This window comes from Plectropomus leopardus, chromosome 13 (assembly GCF_008729295.1).
Source record: "Plectropomus leopardus isolate mb chromosome 13, YSFRI_Pleo_2.0, whole genome shotgun sequence".
NCBI classification, from domain to species: domain Eukaryota; kingdom Metazoa; phylum Chordata; class Actinopteri; order Perciformes; family Serranidae; genus Plectropomus; species Plectropomus leopardus.
In genome coordinates this window covers 24,543,296-24,564,155 of record NC_056475.1, presented here as the reverse complement: position 1 = coordinate 24,564,155, position 20,860 = coordinate 24,543,296, and the positions used below count along the sequence as shown (strand labels likewise).

Here is a 20,860-nt window from a genome sequence, read left to right as displayed (position 1 = left end):
ACACAAATGTCATTTTTCTGTAATTCAAGCATTTTGTGGTCGTATGCATAAAGTGTATCACTTTATGTTGCAGCTGATACAATTGGGGTTTATTTTATATGCTTTATATACAGCTGGGTATTTTAATCTTTAGTTATACATCAGTTTTTTACGTCATCTTTTGTATTAAAATTTCAAAGTAACTAAAACATAAGTGTGGTATAGCAACAAAAAAGTTTCCCCTTGTGATGTACAGGAATAAAAGTATGTATACAAAAGGGAAACACTCAAGAACAAGCTCCTTAAAATTCTCCCACTTTGAATGATAGCTGTTGCAAAGTAATATTTTTAACATTACAAATCATAATTTATCTGATATATATATATATATATATACTTTTAAAAACAGTATTACAAACATTAAAAGCATCAAAATAAAACTTGCTCATAGGAAAAAAAATCCTAGAGCAGGATCCTGCCTGTGGACTCCCTTACAGAGTTCTGGGCTAAGCCCCATATCATAGAAATGCCCCTGACTGTGGAAGTAGGTTAAAGTCGCTGCGGAGTACCTCACAGACCACACAATAAGATTTAAATATACTATCAAGAGTTAAAATATATTCATGCAGAAAGGATCCTTACATAATAGTTTTATTTTGTATTATACAATTGTTCAGTGGTATTATTATTAATTTAATTAAATACTGTTGAGTAGTTTAATCTGTAACAAGGAATCATATTTTCTCATATTTTTTTAATGGAAAATCTTAGTCTGTAATGACTAGCTGACAAATAAAGAAAAGGTAAGCCTAATTAATTGTTCTTACCACTGAAAAATAGCCATTCTTGTTGAGTTTAAAAAAAGTGCTTATTTTATTTTGTGAAATATGTCTGAACCAATGGAGCTCGCATGAAAAAGTACCCCTCAGTTTATCAGTCTAAAAAGTTAATTACTGTGCCTGAGGCTAATGATGAGCAAGGTCTGAGTGCCTCACTATGCAGCAAACAAAACCTGCATGCAGCATCAAGGAAGCATCAATTTACTGCATAAAACATTACCAAAACAAAATCGAAATCATTGATGGTACCTGCTTTTCCTTCTGCAACAAGTAAAAATGTCTGCTGTGAAAAAAGCCGAAAATAACAGTGCAAATGTTGTTTGCACCTTCTGTTCATCTTAGGTTTTTTTAGAAAACGTTGCCATAACACACTTGTCAGAGCATATCAATTACAGTAGCATTTCTCAGCCAGATGATTTACTGTGCGTTTAGCTAATAATAATAATAATAATAATATGAATGAACAGTAATTTACTTTTTGAATGATTTTCAAATTGGAACAAGATGAACACTCAGTACATAATGTGTTCAAAAAATAAAAATAAAATAAAATAAAATCAGGGTGCACAGCTGGGACCATTTCGGCTTAATTAAAGCAGTTGAATAGCTAACAGGGCTTTAGCATTGCGCTCCTATATTGTTGTTTGGCTCGCAGTGAAAAGTTTAAAGCTCTTGTGTGTAGGTTAAGTTGCGTGTAGCTGTGATTTTGGCTTCATATTGCAACTGAGTGAAACTTCTCCTGTGTGTCCAGCCTGTAGGAACTAGCTGCCATGAAAGAAAGAAAGAAAGAAAGAAAGAAAGAAGAAGCTGACGTACCCTGGAGTCAGCAGCCTCAGGCAGAGATAAGGAGCAGGCTACATGGGTCTGGTAAGTTTACTCCACACTACCAGATTTGTGTCATTTTAGATTTTGTGGTTTTCAGCTTCAGCTGACACTGACTCAAGTAACCACTTGAACCCCAACAAAACGCTGGAAAGCCTACACCTTATTTTGTGGGGTGAAGTCAGGTAAAGTGGGACACTTTGTGTGGGATTAGCCAACCAAGAAAACCACTGAGAACTCTGCAGATAACCTAAAGTGCAACCTTAAAAATTTGGTTTTGTTCTTTGCTATATTTTTATTAGGAAAACGCGTTAAGTCAAATAATTAAGAAACTTTGAATGTTAAAACCGACCTCACTCTGATGACATGTTCAGGCAAAGTGGGACAACCATGTTTCTTTTAAGTACCTAAATCCCTTTGTCAGTTCAGTCATTAATTCATAATATAACTTGTAGCGATTCGTTAAAAAAGATTATCCAACTTTTCTGTCATATACTTTCCCTGTTCTTTCTTGCCTGTTTCCAAGGTGCAATATTTTCTACAATAGACATGCAAGTGTGTTTGTAATAATTATGGCTAATTCTGGAGTATTATGGCAAATGTGGACCCACGGCATCATATTTAATATTTTCAGTGACAGAAATACTAAAAATGTAGGAAATGTGAGTGGGAGAATACTGTAGCATTAGTCATAATTTTATGGCAGCCGGTAGCCAAGAATCATGCTGGTTTTAGTTTAAAAAACAAAATCCTATTTTAACGTAATTTTTGTCTCAAATGCATCAAGTACTCACTCAAAACGCTTTCCCATAAAAAGTAAAGAATGTTGTGACTATATAGGCCCTGTTTTGATTAAAAGTCACACGCTTCATGAAAAGTAAAACCCTACAATAATTTTTGTCGCTGCGCCCTTGTTTTATCTGCAGTACTCTTATTACCAACATGAGAAAATCAACATGCCACAAGAATTTCCTTGCAAGTTCTTGGACCAGTCATTTTTTGACTCTGCACCCTGTCCATACTGTTTATATCGAATCAATAAAAAATTATTGTTTCATTCAAAGCACATTCAGTCAATCGGTCAATCAGACTTTATTGGTATAGCACTTTTAATACAAGCAAAATTGTAACACAAAGTGCTTTATAGTAGACAGGCACATGGGTAAAAAGGCAAGACTTTGTAATTAAACAAAAAACTAAAATAAGAGTACTCTTGTTTGGCAAATACTAAACATTTTGTCAAAATATATTCAACTTTTTCTAATGAGGACAAGGTGATATGAGCATGCTTGGTGTTTTTTTTTTCCTTTTAGGTAATTCATTCCATTGCACGAGACAAATCGTATCTTAATTTATGGCACTGCTGCTATTCAAGGCTGATAGATGTTACTGCATACTGAGTGCACACCAGTGTAATGCTGAAATGTCCTTCTGGCTGGTATCTTCTGCAAAATATGATTCATAAAGGTTAAAAAAAAAGGGGTACAGCTGTTGTTTATTATATGTATTATTATATATTTATTATATTTGGTCGCATTTTGTCATTTTAAGTTCAATTTACAGGTGACATTCAGTCATTATCAAGCTTCACAGTGGATGGCTGCCTGTCCCTGTATTTATTCATGATTATTGATTATCTTGAATGTCAGTGTTGGCACCGTTGGGGTTTCTGCTATATTGCTACCATCCACCTGCTCATTTAATATTATTGGCAACACTCTGAAATATGTCAGTAAATGGTTGGCTTTTGGTTAAAGCATGTCTTTTCCTGTTTTTGTCATTTTGTGCTGTTTGGTTGCTCCCAGAGTTTAAATTTTAAATGCAGCCTATGTAGAAAAATCATTAGTTTTACAATTGAATTAAAAGTTTTTGGATCAAATTATTTTTTTTACTCAATGTCTGAGGGAGAACAATGTAGAAAGGAAAAGTGCGCATGTTTTGATCTGTGTATTTAGACTTGGTATGAGGTTCAGTTTAAATGTATTTGCTGCATAATGATGAGTATCCATGCACTGAACGTGGCCTTAACGCCTGAGGCTGTTTACCAATACATGAAAAAAAAAAAAAGCTAGTCGCATGTCAGCTTCTTTCTCTCGTTAGTGACCGCTACACTGCGCTTTGTGTGATGGAGGCGTGAGCAGCGACAAAGACGGCAGGAGGAAACAGTGGAGAGGGTATGAGGGGTGATTAGTGCCCGAGGGCTTAGGGGAGAAGGAAAGAAATCATTGTCTGTATAGCCACTGTGTTGTATGTAGGGTAGGGTCTTTGTAAAAAAAAAAAAAAAAAAATCAAACCAGTCTGATATTGAGTCAAACAAAACAAAACTTGTATACAAAGTTTTAACCACTAGGTGACGCAGTTAACTCAGCAGCAGCTCCTGAGTGGAACATAACAGCATGTCCCAACAGCTGGCAAGCGTCCAACTATCATGCAGAATTAAATCCATTAAATATGATGTTACATCATGTAAACAAACCAGGTAGCTGTGCATTTGAGATGGGACTGGAGACCTAACCAAATCAAAGACAGGCAAGTAGCCTACTTGCTGTCTTCCTGTGTTTGTATCTTTTAACAGAAACACATCTTTTATTGTGTGTGCTGTTTTATGTTGCCTTGCCCGGCTCACGACCTGTTAGATACTAGTGGCTTTGCTAGCTGAACAAAAATATAAATTGTTTTATTATTATTGTGTTATTGTATTGTATATATGGTGATATTGCTTATTAGTGCAGTACAAAGTGGATTTAGCGCTGTTAGGCTGCTGGCACAGGCTGCCGATGTAGGCTGCTTTTTCATTTGATAGAATATGTTGTCATGGAAAATGCTGTTTCAGCCGGTTTACATGAAATCAAACGGATTTAAGCTCATATAACCACAAATTGACCATACTTGTGTTGTATGCATTATGAAGAATGAATGAACTGTTCTTTTTACAAGTATCTGCAATCAGTGCTTACAATAATAAGCTGAATTTTGATAGTTGCAATTGTTTTTATCCATATGCAAACAATGAGGGAATGTGTTGAAAATAGATGCAATGCTTCCTGGCTGGTCAGTTCAGTGTTCATGATTGAGAAGCCAGAGAGGCAACGTACTCTCTTTGCAGTATTAGCGACTCCTACTGGTTGGATTGAATCCCTTTATGGAGGGGTATACTAATGGGCACTGTTATGGACAACTTGGATTTCAAAAGTCAGACTATCACAATACCATCTATTTTTCACAAGGACATTAATTCATAAACTTAGACAAATTGCTGTTATGCTGTACCTAAATATAGCATTTTGAAGCTGTAAAGCTGGTGTTGTTTTTGTTTGTTTAATTAGGATTTTTTCCCTGGTGCTTTAATATAGTTTTAGGGTTGCTCCCTGTATTTCTCTCTCTCTCAAACATAAACAGCAAGCGACTTTATAATCAGCACTGCTGCACTCAGGGTTTCCATTTTCCATTTTTTTTCTGTCTACACCGAATCTGTGACATGTGCACTTCTGTTAATTTCACATTAATTATAAGCAATTTTAATGTAACATTAAATCACAGTTTAAAAAAAAAAATCATCAGTGAAGCAGCGGCTTTCATAACAGGTGGGTTGATGCGGGTTTTAAAAACCCATCAACCAACCAAAAGCATGAACCGCAGTGCAAATAAGTGCTGCCACTCAGACAAGCTTTTCATGTACTCAGCTCCTATTCATATCAAACCCAGTATAATCTGGACGTCATTAATTCCCATTAAGACTCAACTCCTGCTGACTCCCCTTGCCGCCTTGTGGCACTAATCACCCTTCATAGCCCCACACTTCGCACGGTGAGGGCTGTGACTCCATGTCTGTGCATGAGGGAGGATGCTCAGAGCGAACCCAACCTTTCCAGACACCAGTGTGAAGTGACAGTCTGTGCGTTGTTCTCCTCTGCTCTGGATGGTACTGGGATATATTTTGGAAGAGGGGGGGGGTGTCGGGCAGCAGCGACCCACCAGCACCACCGCCACTGAGCCTGACATGAATGACAAGTAAAAGAGCTCTTTCAAGCGCGCAAACAGCACAGGAATGTGCATAAGTCTGCTGGGCAGCACTCAGCCTCGTCAAAGCGACATTTTGGACCTTTTAGACCTACCTCGTTTTGTTTGTAAACACACAAACCTAGCAGAGAAGAATTTAGAAAGCCCTTTAATTTTCTGCTTTTAATTTCCAATTTCATTCCTTTTTTAAATTTTTTTTTTTTTAAATTTTTGAGTGGGAGTGTTTTTGTTGGGAGTGTTTTTTTTTTTCTTTTGTCAAGCGTGAACAAGACAAACTTCTACCATGGCACTGGTTATGGAGCCTGTGAGCAAGTGGAGCTCCTGTCAAGTGGTTGACTGGATGAAAGGTAAGGCATCGGGCACGATCACAGCTAAACACTGATATCACCAAACTGCGATTGAACACAGTGTTGCGCTGCGAGTCGAAACGCATTTCAGCACAGATTCAGCACCCGAGATGCCAAAAGAGAACAAAACACCTGCTGAGCCTCGGGCTTTTCGCCTCACAGGCGTGCGGCTGCGAAAGGCTTTTAATTACAGCCTTAAATCATTTGATCGATTTTTTTTCCCCAGGCTTTGACAATGTGGAGACCACTTGTCCGTTCACACCAACATGTTCTCCAGAGCCTAACACATTCAAACAGCACAGAGCGGTTTAAAACCTCTATTGTGTCCTGCGGTAGGTATTGTTAACGCGGTGAGGCTGAGAAACATAACGGAGAGCCAGTATTTACACGTGAATTATACCCCTTCTCTACAGATCTGGAGTCAGATTCTGTATTTCAAGTTAAAGACCAAGCTTTATGTGCAATTTATGAAGTAAGAGCTATCACAGCTCTACATTATGAGAGCCATCTGTGCCAAATGCTGATCCACAGATGTTCTAAGTCATTAAGAAGTCACAGTTGACAAGTAGCTTAACTCGTTTTAAAACCTCATAGTGCACTGAAGCCTAAGGTGATGCTTATCCGTTAGTATTTAAGAGTATATTAGCTAAGTTAGGCTTGCACAAGAGCATTTTAATGTAAGTCAGTGCATATCTTCAAATTTGGGATGCATCCAGCAGACCAATAAATGCTCATGCACAAATAGGATCCAGTTTGGTTATGTAGCACTCTGAAGGCCAACTGAGCATCGAAGACAGAAAGTAATGTTTTGACTAAACTGAGTGGTAAATAAAGGAGGCCCAGACATTCATTCTTAGTTGAAAAGCTCAAAGGGAAATACCACCTAAAATTCAAAATTCCAATATGTTATTTTCATGGTCTAGGGAAAGTTCAATCAATATTTGCGAACATGAGCTGCTCTCTCTTAAAGCCAGAAACCAGAGAAATTAGTCTCAAACTTGTGATGCCATTGGGTATAAAGTCTGGAGCTGCTCCATAGACAATGAGTGAAAGCCCGATTATATGAACCTACAAAATCTTTGTGTTTTTTTTTCATGTACCCAAATGAGCTTCATTATACTGTAATGTTTTCAGTTGTGAAAAAGAAGATGTAACCATGTACTCTGGGTGCTGTCAATGCCATCTAGAATATCTTTCCCAAATTGTTGTCAGCAGCTTCAAATTTTCTACCCAATGACATCACAAATTTGACACTGCTGAACATGTTTATTTATAGTTTTTGACTGCCTTAGACCATAGGGATAACATTTCTTAATTTTAAAAATGGGCATAATCCCCTTTTAATATAAAGTTAAATATCATCAATGATATATATTTTTAAATATATATCATTGATGTGATTTTGTAGCTGTGTTGGATGAGATATTCCTCCAAGGAAAAATTGTCTGTTTAAGACCTATAAATGGCCCACACAAATAAAACACTGTCAGGGCACAGATAACTCATTAGTGCTTTTTGTCTGTTTGCATTACAAAGTAACTGCCACTGGCGCTCCGTTACTGTCAAATATGTACAAGAAAAGCAGGGATGTTAAACTCAGTGGGAGGATGCTGTCCAAGTCTGTGTATTTATGTGTTAGTACAGTAATTGTTTCAGTAATGTGTGTTGTTTTGCAGAGCCACGTGCTCACGTGTCAGGCCACAGCCCTTCAGAGATGCTCCAGATGAAACATACATCCTTACAGCCTCGACGCACACTCACACCCTCTTAGTCATAATTCTAAGCCTGTAGGTCTTTTTCTGCTGGCTCAGACATATTATGATTGCAAGGATCAGACCTCTCTTAGTGTGTGTTGTGTGTTGCAAATACCTGAATCTGGTGCTGCCTTTTTTTAAAACAGGGCTTTTTTTGTGTGCTCGGCAAAGACCGCGTTATAGCGTCACAGAGGATTTATACAGACAAAGGAGACCCGGGATGTGGTTAAATGCAAAGACAGAACGGCCACAACAGTTCAAATGAGATCTGAGATGATCTGTAAATAAGCTGCCGCAAGTGAGAAATATCAGGAGCGAGGAGCGGAGATTGGATATGAGAGAGGGCTCTTCAGTGTCCCACATCTGACAAGTGGAGCAGAGAGGATTCTGTGCCCAGAGCCCAGTAATGGTAATTTAAAGTGAGGGACAGAGTGGCACTGAGAGACACTAAAGGGAGAGGAAACGGAGAGGGGGGTTCATTCTTGTCTCAGCTCTTCAGGACTGGCAGCGTTTCGTCGTTAGCATTCACAGGTTCCATTATTAGCATACAGCTCCGTGATGTCACTGGAGGCCAAATAGGGGCACCCTGTGACCTTCCCACAATCCCGCTCTCCAACCTCCCCCCCCGGTAGTGTTTTGTTTGAGCAAGACGCCCTATTCCCAGCTGTGACAAAGACGCTTTAAAGAAGAGGGCCTCGTCACAAAAGAGAAAAGAATTCCAGCTTTGAGATCAAATTTGTTCTCAAAGAAGCGTCTGTGTAAACACACACACACACACACACACACACACACACACACACACACACACACACACATATATATATACATTTTCAGGATTGTTTTTATGAATTGTGTGTGTTTTGAGGCACACGTTTAATGCGGGCTTAGTATAATCTCTTTACTGTTCCTGGCAGGGTGCATTAACATAATTCATGTTTTGTGACCAGCATTGTATTTATTCTTTTTCAGTCTTTTCTTGCACACATGAGTCACTGACAGCGATCAATGACAAGTCAGATTAACAGAAATCCATTTTAGCAGCCTTATATGTGTCCCTTACCTCACATTACCAGTGGATTATCAAGAATGGAGATCAGGATGTGTCAGTGCTGCGCTTTTAATTTCTCCTCAGCGTGCCTCATAATCTGGTCCGTACATGTCATGGGCAGGAAAATTGATGCAGCAGAGATTAGAGCAATCAGCATAGTCAAAGCTACCCCAGCTAGAAGGTCTTTCTAGTGCATGATGTTACGGTCAGAGTAGGACAAGTATGAAACAAGACATTTCAGTTTGAAACTTGCATGTTCATCTCATTTTTTGTGTCTTGCTCTCAAATTTCAAATATAGTAACCTTCATTTACACCCATCAAAATGATGCTTTGTGATGCTATACAATACAATATAAAAGTGATTAATATGGTTTTTTGTATCGTTGCTTATGAAACCAGCAGACAGATTTTTCAGCTAGATATCTCATGCTACCATCACTTTTTAGAAAGCATCATCTCCTCTCTCCATGTATTTCTTTATTTGGTCCTGTGGTCATCCCTGCCAAAACCCTGCTTCATGGTTTCTATGGCAACACGGGGAATACTTCATTGACATAATGAGTCTCAATTAACTTGGTAAAGAGGCCGATTAGTTAAGCCTTTAAATTTGATGCAAAACCATGAAACTCCCTATGTTTCCTCTCCACCGTTTAGCTGCCAGCTGAACCAGATCTGAATGCTTGATCAGGTTTAGGCACAGCACTGAGTCACATGTATGATTGGTCCACAGCGATGAGAAGACGAGATGAGCAAAGAGTTGTCAGTGTTTGTGTGTGTGTGTGTGTGTGTGTGTGTGTCTCTGTCCCTCTTACCGAGAAGATGGAGACAGACCGAGTGTATAGAAAAAGCCCTACAAGGCTACTCTCTCTGTCTTCAGTGGTTTAAGGATAGCTGGTTAGCATTCAGAGCCCTTTCTAGTGAAATTCACCTATACATATACATGTTTATACACATATATGAAGATTAGACAATTTATTTGTCTGCCAACATGGCAGCTATTTTAATAATTGATCATTTATTAAAGCAAAAATGCTGACAATGTACAGCTCCAAGCCTTTAAAATGTTATTAGTACTGGTTTTAGTGCTACCATAAACAGAAGTTCTGCATGTTGTTTGTGTATGTGGTTTCTCGGCAGCTGTAGCTGCTGCAGCAAGATAAATATTATATATGCTATATCCCTATTAACTGTAATAGTTTTTGTAAAGTGTCATTATATTATAAAAAATGTTGTAGTACAATATGTCGCCTGTCAGTCATGTGGGCACTTTTCCTCCGAGGTCTTTGATCATATGCTGGCTCCCTAAATTGCCACTCAGTCATCAAAACTTTGCGGACCCCTGATTTTTGTTTCAAAATGCTCTAAAATAGTCAGTTTAGCTTCTCAGTTTCTAAGAATTTCTCCTGGGCAGGAATTTGCCCCAGACCCCCCCTGGAGGGTGGAGTCACAGACCAGGAACAGGCAGGCGATCTAGAGTTTTCATGTCCCCTCTTTAGTGTTTAAGGGCTGTTACCATCAGGCAGACGGTACAGGGTGCCATCCCTCCAGATCATCTGTGCCCACAGTACTGCACTGTCAAACAAACTGTGAGCAAAAATAACTGAATCTCTCTGTGTGTGAGGATGCTGCACCTTATGATGTCTGTTGTCTGTTTATTCATCTGATGATTGCTGTCCGGTACACAATGGATTTTCTAAAGGACTAATATATTTATAAATATATATCAATCTTTTAGAGGTCGACAGATTATCAGGGCTGATATTTGGCATTTTGCAGATTATGTGTATGGGCATTTTATTTTAATGATCGCCCATAAAATTGATTAAATAAAAAGTGCAAAGAAAGTGTCAGCATGGGAGGTTCTTTTACTTTGTCACAGAGCTACTTTTATTTATTGATTTTTCATTTAAATTTTCTCTTGACTTTATACAAAAAGTTTCTGGGAACTTGTTGTATTTGACGTTGGAACATTTCAGTTTTGATTAAACGTTTGGTAAATGTTAAATGCATTTAAACAAAGTTTTGTGTTGGAGTTTGTTATATTCCATATTCTAAATATTGACTGAATTATTAAATTTTTTACTGTCAAAGCATATCAGTTCCAAATATCGGTTATCAGTCTCACTAACTACTACTAATCGGTATTGATATTGGCCCTAAAAAAATAATATCAGTTGACTCCTAACCTCTTTATCTGTGTCAAGGATGTAGATTAAATAGATGATTACGACCCTGAATCAGCACATTGATCGATACTGAAAAAAAACAATAGCAGCCCTTAAATTGTTTTTTTTTTAGGTGAATAGTTTGCTTGAAATGAAAGTAAATTAAAAAAAAAAAGTAAAAAAAATGCATTCCAGTGCAACGCCTCTGATATAAATGCACATTTGCAGATTACATGCAATCTTTGTTGTTAATGTTAGAAGGGTTCATTTTTGGGAATTCTTGAGGTTTGTGATGTTTTTGTATTAGATTGAAATCTTGTATGTCCGGCCTCCTGTGTATACTGTATTGATGCATGAGTTAGTGCAGTTTTAAACCTCAGACCGCAGATTCGGTTTGTTTTAGTCTGCTGCACTTTATCGACTGCTTCGCCGAAAGACTTCACACCTGCTGCAGCAGTGAAAGATGTAACACAAGCTGAGCACACACACGCAGCCCCCTTTTTAGTTGAAAGCTTTTTCTAGTTAAAAGCTGAAACTGCACCTCAGGACTGTTGAGGAGGAGGAATCTGTCAGATTTCTTACTTGACATGGACACTTTCACACTTCAGACACAACAAAATATAACCTGCGCTCACACTTTACAGATTTACAGCACATATTTTGGCAAGAAAAGCAATATCAAGCCCTATTAGAACATCTAATGCAAATACAGGTTTCATAAGGAATCTCTGATACTGCCAGCAAACTTATTTTTCATGTTGTCGTGCTGTGCTGAAAGTTTTTCCTGTCGTCCTGTGTGAATCCCTCAGGCCTGGACGACTGCCTGCAGCAGTACATCAAGACCTTTGAGAGGGAGAAAGTAGGGGGGGACCAGCTGCTGCGTATCACCCACCAGGAGCTGGAGGATTTGGGAGTGTCCAGAATCGGCCACCAGGAGCTCATACTGGAGGCTGTGGACTTACTTTGTGCTTTGGTGAGTCCAAACTTCCCACACTGTCTTCCCACTACTCTGTTCTGCCACCTCAGAGTCTCAGACCACTGCTGTTGGATGAAATATCTGCAGCACATTTGGTGCCTCTTAAAAAAAATCACTGGATTAACCCCAAAAACATGGAGTTGTCAAGATAGAAAATAAGGTTGTTTTTTTTAGTCATGAAAAAGTGATATTTTGGATATGTAAAATTTCCGCTGATAGTGATGATGTTTAGCCGTATAAAGTGCATAAAGCTATCATCCGCCAATCATGTCAGGGATAGGTGAATTTTCGTTTGGGAAAATGTTTCAGGCATCAGTTTTTAAACATCACAGCAAATCTACCAGAGATAATAATCTGATCAAAGTATCCTCTATGGGCAAATCTTACAGGCGTCATTAGTGCTGACGCGGATTACAGCATCCTCTTGAAGTGATTTCTGCTCTTAGTCTCAGAAACATAAGTTTCGTGTGTGTCAGCATGATAAACTGCCGCTCTTGATGACTGCACTAATGTGCTGCTGATGTAGTGAAAGCTCAATATCTTTACTTGTAACTCCACGTGTCACTGCAGCAATCTCAGACCTGTGTTACTTGTGATTTGGGTCGCCAGGGTCACAAGGACATAAGATAAACCAGCGATGATCTAACCTGTTCAGGAGAGAACCTGGAAGCTTCGGATAAAAGAAGGTGACACATTCAATTAGGTCAAAAACAATGCGATTTAGTCCAGTGGCTCTCAACCTGATCCCTAAATTGATACACATCAGGGCATGGACAGTTACGTGATAGGATTTCTGTTCTATTCTTGAGAAGATTTTAGTTGTCAGATGATTCAGACCAATTATTAGTTTGTTGTGAACAACAGTTGAGATACACGTAACTGTGGAGGAAGTGCAACCAATCAGAATAGTCATTCTTCTGACTCTTACTCACATCGGGCTCAATTTTAGAAAGAAGATAAACTTTTCTGTATTTTTTGGGGGATCCTCTTGGAACCCACACAAGGACTCCTGGTTGAGGACCACTGATTTAATCAAAGAATAAAATCATATTCTCCCAGAGGTTGGATGGCATCACTTATAATGATATGCACCTCTCTCGTCGACTTCATTTTCAAATGCACTAACTCTGAAATCTGCAAGTAGAAGTACAACAAGAAGTATTAGTGGAAAAAAATGTGCTCTGGAGAAAATAGGTTTTTCCAACTATTCATTGATGTATTTCTCTGCTTGTTTAAAGTTAAGGATGTTTATTATTTGGCTTCTTATTAGGGCCGCAACTAACAATTACTGTTGTTATCAACTTATCTGCAGACTTATTTTGTTCATGAATCATTTGGTGCATTAAATGTCAGAAAACATCGCTGTTACAATTTCCCAGAGCTTAATACAACCTCAAAGAATACTTTTGTTGGACGATAAGTTACCCCTGAAATGACTGCGATAATCGATTGTCATTTTAAGACCATTTCATGCTGCTGATATATAATGCTACTGTAACAGCATAATAATGCAAACCCTTTCAAAGAGCAATGAACTTTTTATTCGACCAGAAATGACAGCAAACTACGCCTCAGCATGTTATTTTATCTGTCCATTCAACCTAAATGTTGCAACCACATTTTATAATGGTCAGTAAATCCTGCTGCATCACGTTGGCTCAAATGTTGGTGCACTCTGTGTGAACAAGTGCACATGCAAACACAAGGGCAATACCATGTGATATATGAACATGAGCTCGATTGTTTTTGCTGAGCTCGATAAGTTGTTGAAGTTGTTTTCGTGACAGGCTTACGGATAAATAAGCCTGTAAATCAGAGAAATGCAGCAAATTCCCAAATCGGAGAAGCTGCAAGTAGGCGATATTTGGTATTGAGGTAGAACATTTAAGGAATTGAACTCCCCACAGCACTTAACAAGTGCAGTTTGATTGAAGTTCAATGGAAATTTAAAGCTCTCTCTGTATTTGAGAAATATTTTTTTATGAGTTGGTTGTTATCATCCACCTGCTGAATCATTATTTTAAGATACTGTAATTTCCGTCTTTTCAGACCCGTATTTTGATTTTCACAGTCAAACAATCAAAGTATACATGGATGTTAATGCTGAGCATTGATCACACATTTTAAGCTCTCCCGAAATGCACATCTGTGGTGGTGTTAAATGTGACCAGTTAGACTGAGGAGACAGAGAAGAAGAAGATAGTAAAGGATTTATGAGAAGTAGGAATGAAGGAGAGCGGGTGGAATAGAGATGAAGATGGGTACGTGTCAGCCCAAGAGACACATACAGTACAGAGACTGGATGGAGATTTAGTGGACTGAGGTCACAGATGCAATCTGAATCTAAAGTCCTCTCATCCTGCATCGCTGCACGGGGGGCCTTGCTTCAGCCCCAAAGCTCCTTATGTAACTGGGATTTAGTTTTAAGTCTCGCAGGCACTGCTGTATTGAATATGATTAGTGGCCCTCCTGCCATGCTCTCCCCTCCCAAGAAACTCTGACGTGACAGACGCCCACTGGCCCCCTCGTGCAGTTTGGTGGACGGAGTAATGAGTGTTACGCTATCTCTCGACATGCAACGTGACAGATGCAGGGGAGCGGGGCCGGGTGGATGGGTCAGTGGTTTCATTCCTCTTTCTGTTTGTCAAAGGGCAGTGTCTTCTGTAGTGTGACAAGGTGCGCGCCTCTGTCAGTGATCTGTTTTATTCACAGAGCAGTTTCAGTCTCCACACTGGAGAAATTCTTGGAATGCATCACACTTAAAACAAACACTGACAAACTGGTCAAACAGAGTGAGTTTGCTCTCCTCTCTCCTCTAGAATTACGGGCTGGAGACTGAGAATCTGAAGACTCTTTCTCATAAGCTCAACGCATCTGCTAAGAACCTGCAGAACTTCATCACAGGCAGGAGGCGCAGCGGCCATTATGATGGCCGAGCCACGCGCAAGCTGCCCAACGATTTCCTTACCTCCGTGGTGGACCTGATTGCTGCAGCCAAAAGCCTCCTGGCATGGCTGGACAGGTGAGATTTGCAAAAAGATGCACCTGTAATACATTTAATCATGTTAAAAGGCATGTGTTAACACTTGGATACATACATAAAAGTCATATGAAAAAAAAGCCCTGCATTTACTGTATTATTTTATTTATTCTTTTTTTTTTTTTGGCTAAGTTGTTTATTTGTGGTGATTTCTCATTAGCTCTTACGCTAATGAGAAATCATTAGCGTAATCATAATTGTTGTGATCATCCTGATCACAACAATTATGCAAATTCAGCCAATCACTGTGTATTCTGCGCAACCTTGCAATTTTGTCCAATCATCACAACTTAACCACAAATTTGTCTTTTTAAAATAAAAAAGTCTCATTTCATTGTACAGTGGCACACAGCATATTGATTCTCTCTTTTTGTCTCTCTCGCTCTCATTTTTTTTTCAATTCTATTTGCTTTATTGTCATGAATGTTTGTAAAACAAAATTGTCAAAGCTTCAGATACCATTAAATGATGATATAAATAAATACAAGAAAAAAAATCAATAATGATATTCAAATCAACAATTTATTTTTTTACCCAATCCATTGGGTAAAAAAATAAATGCATAAATAAAAAGTGCTAGAACTCTCTCTCAGTTGGGAGCCCTGAAGTATACACATGTACTTAGGCTTGGATTTTGAGGCAGAAATAGCCTCTCTGGATTGCACTGGATTTGAAACGATGGACTTTTTAAATGTGACGTTTTCTTTACATTTACTGAATAACATACAGCAGATTCTATAAAAACCTGCTCCATGAAGGAACAAGACCATCATATTTATGTAGCATCATGCATTGGTTCATGTTGTGTGGTTTGGGATTCTTGTCTTTTTTTTCCTTTTTTTTTTTTAACTACAGACCAGTTTTGTTTTAAATGTTTTGTCCATGACCAATCAGCTGACAAGAAAAGATGAGTAAAGGCCTTATATAAGTAGACTTTGACGGGGTGGCCAAAAAGGCACTGAGCAAGTCTATTTATATGTTGCTTTATCCCTTTGCTTCTCTGCGGGATTGTGCCAATGTGTGTGTTTGCATCTGTTTGTGTGTGTCTGTTTGATGAATTTGGAAGTTCAAAGCAGACAGCGTTCAACAGAAATAACAAAGTGAATTGCTGTTTCTTTTCCCATAGGCAGTCATAAAGGCATCTATCCTAATTAAAATTCAATAACCGACGTTTCATTTTCATGTTTGGATGCGTCATCACTGACAAAATTACACTTTGCAGTTCAAATATGACTCTGGAGTCATGTTTAATGTACTCTGGAGAACAGAAAGAAATGTGGAAATTTAAACTAAAGCAGTGATTGTTAGGTTGTGTCGAGTATATATTGGTGAGGAACCCTTAAAGGCACAGTTCGGCCCCCAAAAGTACATATTTTTCCTCTTAGCTGTAGTGTTATTTATCAGTTGAGACTGCTTTGGTGTGAATTGCAGAGTGTTGGAGATATCAGCTGTAGAGTGACTGCCTTCTCTCCAATATAATGGAATTAGATGCTGCTCAAAGAGCCAAAAAAATGCATTTGAAGAACTCAACAGCAATGTCTCTTTCCAGAGGTCATGACCCGGTTACTTGAGATAATCCAAAGACCTTATTGTGAACAGTTTCATATAGGAACTATTTTCTTTTACTGAACTACACCCACCAACCCAATCACTGTGCAGAACAAAGTTTGCATCTACTGCTAGCTCAACTAGCACCACCGCGCTAGCTAACACCACTAGCCGAGGAGGACGCAATTCATTTTTACATCTGGCACTGTCATGAGCAGGAGCCTCTTGTCCATGGGTAGATGCACGCTTCTCGGGCGGTAATTCCAGAAATAATGCAATCCTGATGCATGTGTATGTGTGCTGATGTATACCCTTGTTTGTCTGTAAATGTTCCCACAGATTTACCAGTGATTTAGTCTCATAGGAAGAATGATCTAATGGTTCATTCCAGGTGCTCCTTCTTTTTCAGGTCTCCATTTGCTGCGGTGGCAGATTACTCCGTGACCAGAAACAACGTCATCCAGCTGTGTCTTGAGCTCACTACAATTGTACAACAGGTAAAGACATTGTGTAGCCGAGTATAATATTACAGCTCAAGCTCAAGTTTTCTCTCAAAAAGTAACCTGATTCCCCACATGAAAGTATTATGATGAGCAAAAAATGCACCCTTACCAAAAGGTTTTCATATATTTAGTAGTTTTAGAAACCTCTTCATGTCATATATACAGTGTATGTGCATATGTTTTTAAAAGCTGAAGTTCAGAAAATAATTTATTGTGCTTGATACATGAAAAAACTGAAGCAGCATCTCACTTAATTCCTTGTATACACATCCAATCCAGAGCGAGAGCACAGCTCCTATTTTTTTGCACACATTGCATTCAAACAGGAGTAAAGATTAAAGGTTTAAACAACAGCAGGCGCACAACGTTCTGCAACTGTTCAAACTTCATCGGTCACTGATATGAGAATGGGATGTTCATTCTAATCATGCACAAATGTTCTCGTTTTATAAATTGCAACTGTCAGTGCTTGTGAGAAATACATATTTAAATTTGCTATAAAAGAGAACTACATATAACAAATTTTTCACTCATCAGATATGCTGTCACGTACAGCAGTGCCGCATTTTAGATATTTACAAACTAACGAAGCTGCAGTGCAGATGAAATGTTTCAAACTCATAACAGATTCAGTTTTAATATTAGTGTTTTTGTCTTTGTCCTGAACATAATGACGAGCACAGCTAGCCCTGTGCGACCCTGAAAGATCAGTAAATAATGACAGACACGATGCTTAATAGGTTTTAGGACAGTCTCTGTTGAGAATAATGTTTATATAGAGTTAAGAGAAAAATGTAAGTGGGAAAAATTGAAGGTGGGAGTGAAAGAGGGAGAGAGTTGAAGGCCGAGAGAGGAAGACTGGCAGAGAGAAAAAGAGAGAGAGAGACATGCCTCCGCAATGGTGATTCATTTGTTTTGTGTTTGTGCATGCCTGTGTGGGAGTGTTGGGGGTTATAGGTGCCAAGCTGCTCGGTTTTTGCTTACATCCACCTACAGCCGAAATGCCAATAATAACTCCATTTTGACACATTCTCTTGAGGTAACAGTGCTCTCTGAATGTTCCCCAGGACTGCTCTGTGTACGAAACGGAAAACAAAATCCTGCATGTGGTGAGTTTCAGACTTTATCACACCGGATCGGATGTAAATAAAGTGATAATGCAGACACTTTTAAGATAATACTCATCCCTAAAATGTCCTCCCCAGTGTAAAACTCTGTCTGAGGTGTGCGACCACATTATCTCCCTGTCCTCGGATCCCATGGTGTCCCAGGCTGCACATTTGGAAGTTGTTCAGCTCGCCAACATAAAATCCACTGAAGGACTGGTAAGACCCTCAGTCAGACTTGCACAGTTTATGTGGGTTGCTCATTGGTCATCCTACCCAGTGTGTCAGTAAAGGATGGTCTGTGTAAATTACAGGCTGCTCAATTACACAGTAATTGCAAGAAATAACTAACAAATTACCCAGCAATATTTATATAAGAGGAAATGGTTGTAGTGCAATAACTGAGAAAATTAATATTTAACATTAAAAAGAGATTTTCAAGGTATTATATTGGTATTAATTGTAAGTTGGTGATATATAAGTACTCAGTTAGGACTTGTGAAGCTAATATAATAGCAGGTACTTGGTGAGTAATATATATTTTCAGCCCTAATACTGTAAAATCTACTTTTTACTAAATAGTTTCCACAACAAAGATGTTATTGTTGCTACCTTCCTATTGCCTGTTCATTGTTGTGAGCACTGCATAGGTGCACGTGCATCCTGTGTTCAGGAGAACACAGGGGACATGTCCCGCTTAATATTTAGAACATGTGCATTTGTCCTTTCCAATAAAAACAGGACTTTTATTTTGACAGATTTTAAGACATTTACACCATAAATTGGTGTAGAAAAAGTACCAATTTGTGCATAAAAAAGTGCCAGAAGGCAGAAAATTAAATGGTTGATGGTTAAATGTTTCTGCACGGGGACCCATAAACCCCATGGGTGTCCCTCAATGTTTAAACAAAGCCTACACCCTTGGTGAACTGTTTGTATGAAATAATCACTACTTTCCATGTAGCAAATTAAGTAGTTATAATTCTGCAATTTCACTGCAATTCCGTTTTTCATAGCCTATAAATTGTACCCTTATTTGCATACATGCCAGTAGTTATAGCTGTATCATAAAGACAGTTAAGAAAATGTCATTAGATATTACTTGTTTTGAAAGCACGCATGTTATTTTGCAGCTTGTAAATGAAAAGGTTACCACAAGTTGCATACATAATTGACTCAACCAGCATCACACCACGCAGACTCACTTTCATGGTAAACACAATATGTAAAAAAAAAAAGAAAAAAAAATGCTCAATGTGATCCCATACTTAGCACCTGTACATAAGCAGGCTTTCAGTATACTTTTCAGTATGCTTGAGTTTCGTTTAATATGTTTAAAAATTTCAAGATTTTAAATTGTTTTCCAGGTTTGATGAAATAACAAAGGATAAAGCTACCCAGAAAAGTAAAGTACAAAACTACTCGTTCTAATAATGCTGGATGATGGTGAAACCTGCTAATTACAGAAATCACAGCAGCATGACTTTTGACAGCATATTGACTTTTGTGTGATTCAAATATGGCATGTGCAAATTATCTTGCAGCATGTATCTCACTCAATGTAAAATTAGTTAATTTAGTTGCTTAATCACTAATACTAACCTTGCCTGATTGTTGTTGTTGTTCAACTCTTTCTTCTGTAGGTGTTTTTGGGGCAGGACCAAGGGGACAGGCTATTTACTGGAAGGGCTGGCTGACCCAAATTAGAAAAAAACATATTGCTAACTTACCCCTTGAAATATCAAGCCATGCAAATAGTTTGGATTCTATTTCCTAGGTTTAGAACTCCTAAAAAATACATGAGACAACATAACCCTAATGCATTCTGGGTGAGGGTAATGTCATTTGAAAAAATTGCAATAAATCACTCTGTTACTGGGGTTAATACAAAGTCCTTGCAGTTAACAGTTTTCATCCGGTTGCCCAGAGTATCTGGGATGTTGTCTGGAAAGACAAGTGGCTTTTGAATTTTTAAACTGGCACTTTTTACATGAGTCACGGTATCATTTCACATTCTAAAATAGTACGAATATTGCAGTTAAACATGAAGACTGTGTGCTGCTGTACTGTCCAGTATCTAATGCAGCTCACTGTCCCAAAACTGGGTTTTGCTGAGCTTGTGGGCATATGAGTCAGCCAGTAAAATGCAACATAAAAAGAACATGTTGTCCATGCTGAAATTAAGAAAATACAAAACGCTTCAATTTTCAGATTATGTGCAACAAATAACTCTTTGCTCTTACTTTTGGGACAAGCTGTAGATCGTGTGTTTAGCAGCAAAGAAGACATTTTTTATAGCCGCCACTGTATAACCACCAGCACTTTGTTGGACTCCATCTTCGCACTGACCTACACTCAGACACGAGCGCCCTGCTTGGGGCCACAATAAAAGCCCCACCCCCACACAAATGCTAGCAGGGGGCATGGAAGTTCTCTCATCCGTTCAGTGAGACCTGAACACAACAGTGGGCCAAGTGGCCTAAAAATAAATCTCTTCCACTCATCTTGAAGACTGGCATGCTGCCTCTGTGTGTCCATGTGAGTGTTTGCGTGTGAGAGAACGTGTGTACTCACGCACATCTGTGCGGAATGGGTGTTTGTGTGTGTATGTATTTAAGTGCATTTTTAATGCCCTTTAGACCCCTTTAATTAAAAACTTTTAGCTTTTTATGCAACAGACAAATGATATTTGCAGATAAATAATCTTCCACG

The 20,860-nt window shown here is 38.6% G+C and overlaps 1 protein-coding gene across 10 annotated transcripts in view; it reads left to right on the top strand.

The window, feature by feature from the left end:
- Window positions 1-20,860, top strand: part of LOC121952636 (connector enhancer of kinase suppressor of ras 2-like) — a 46,577-nt gene that overhangs the window by 674 nt on the left and 25,043 nt on the right. For 4 of the 10 annotated variants that reach the window (XM_042499424.1, XM_042499425.1, XM_042499431.1 and 1 more), the window contains 6 exons: window positions 1,570-1,685; window positions 11,785-11,948; window positions 14,771-14,973; window positions 16,931-17,036; window positions 18,110-18,151; window positions 18,248-18,367. In XM_042499424.1, the coding sequence (XP_042355358.1) occupies window positions 1,589-1,685; window positions 11,785-11,948; window positions 14,771-14,973; window positions 16,931-17,036; window positions 18,110-18,151; window positions 18,248-18,367 (732 nt within the window). In that variant the 5' untranslated portion in view covers window positions 1,570-1,588. Of the gene's footprint in view, window positions 1-1,569; window positions 1,686-5,898; window positions 6,008-11,784; window positions 11,949-14,770; window positions 14,974-16,930; window positions 17,037-18,109; window positions 18,152-18,247; window positions 18,368-20,860 lie in introns of those variants that run through there. The other 6 variants (XM_042499430.1, XM_042499432.1, XM_042499429.1 and 3 more) reach the window with 3 other exon arrangements.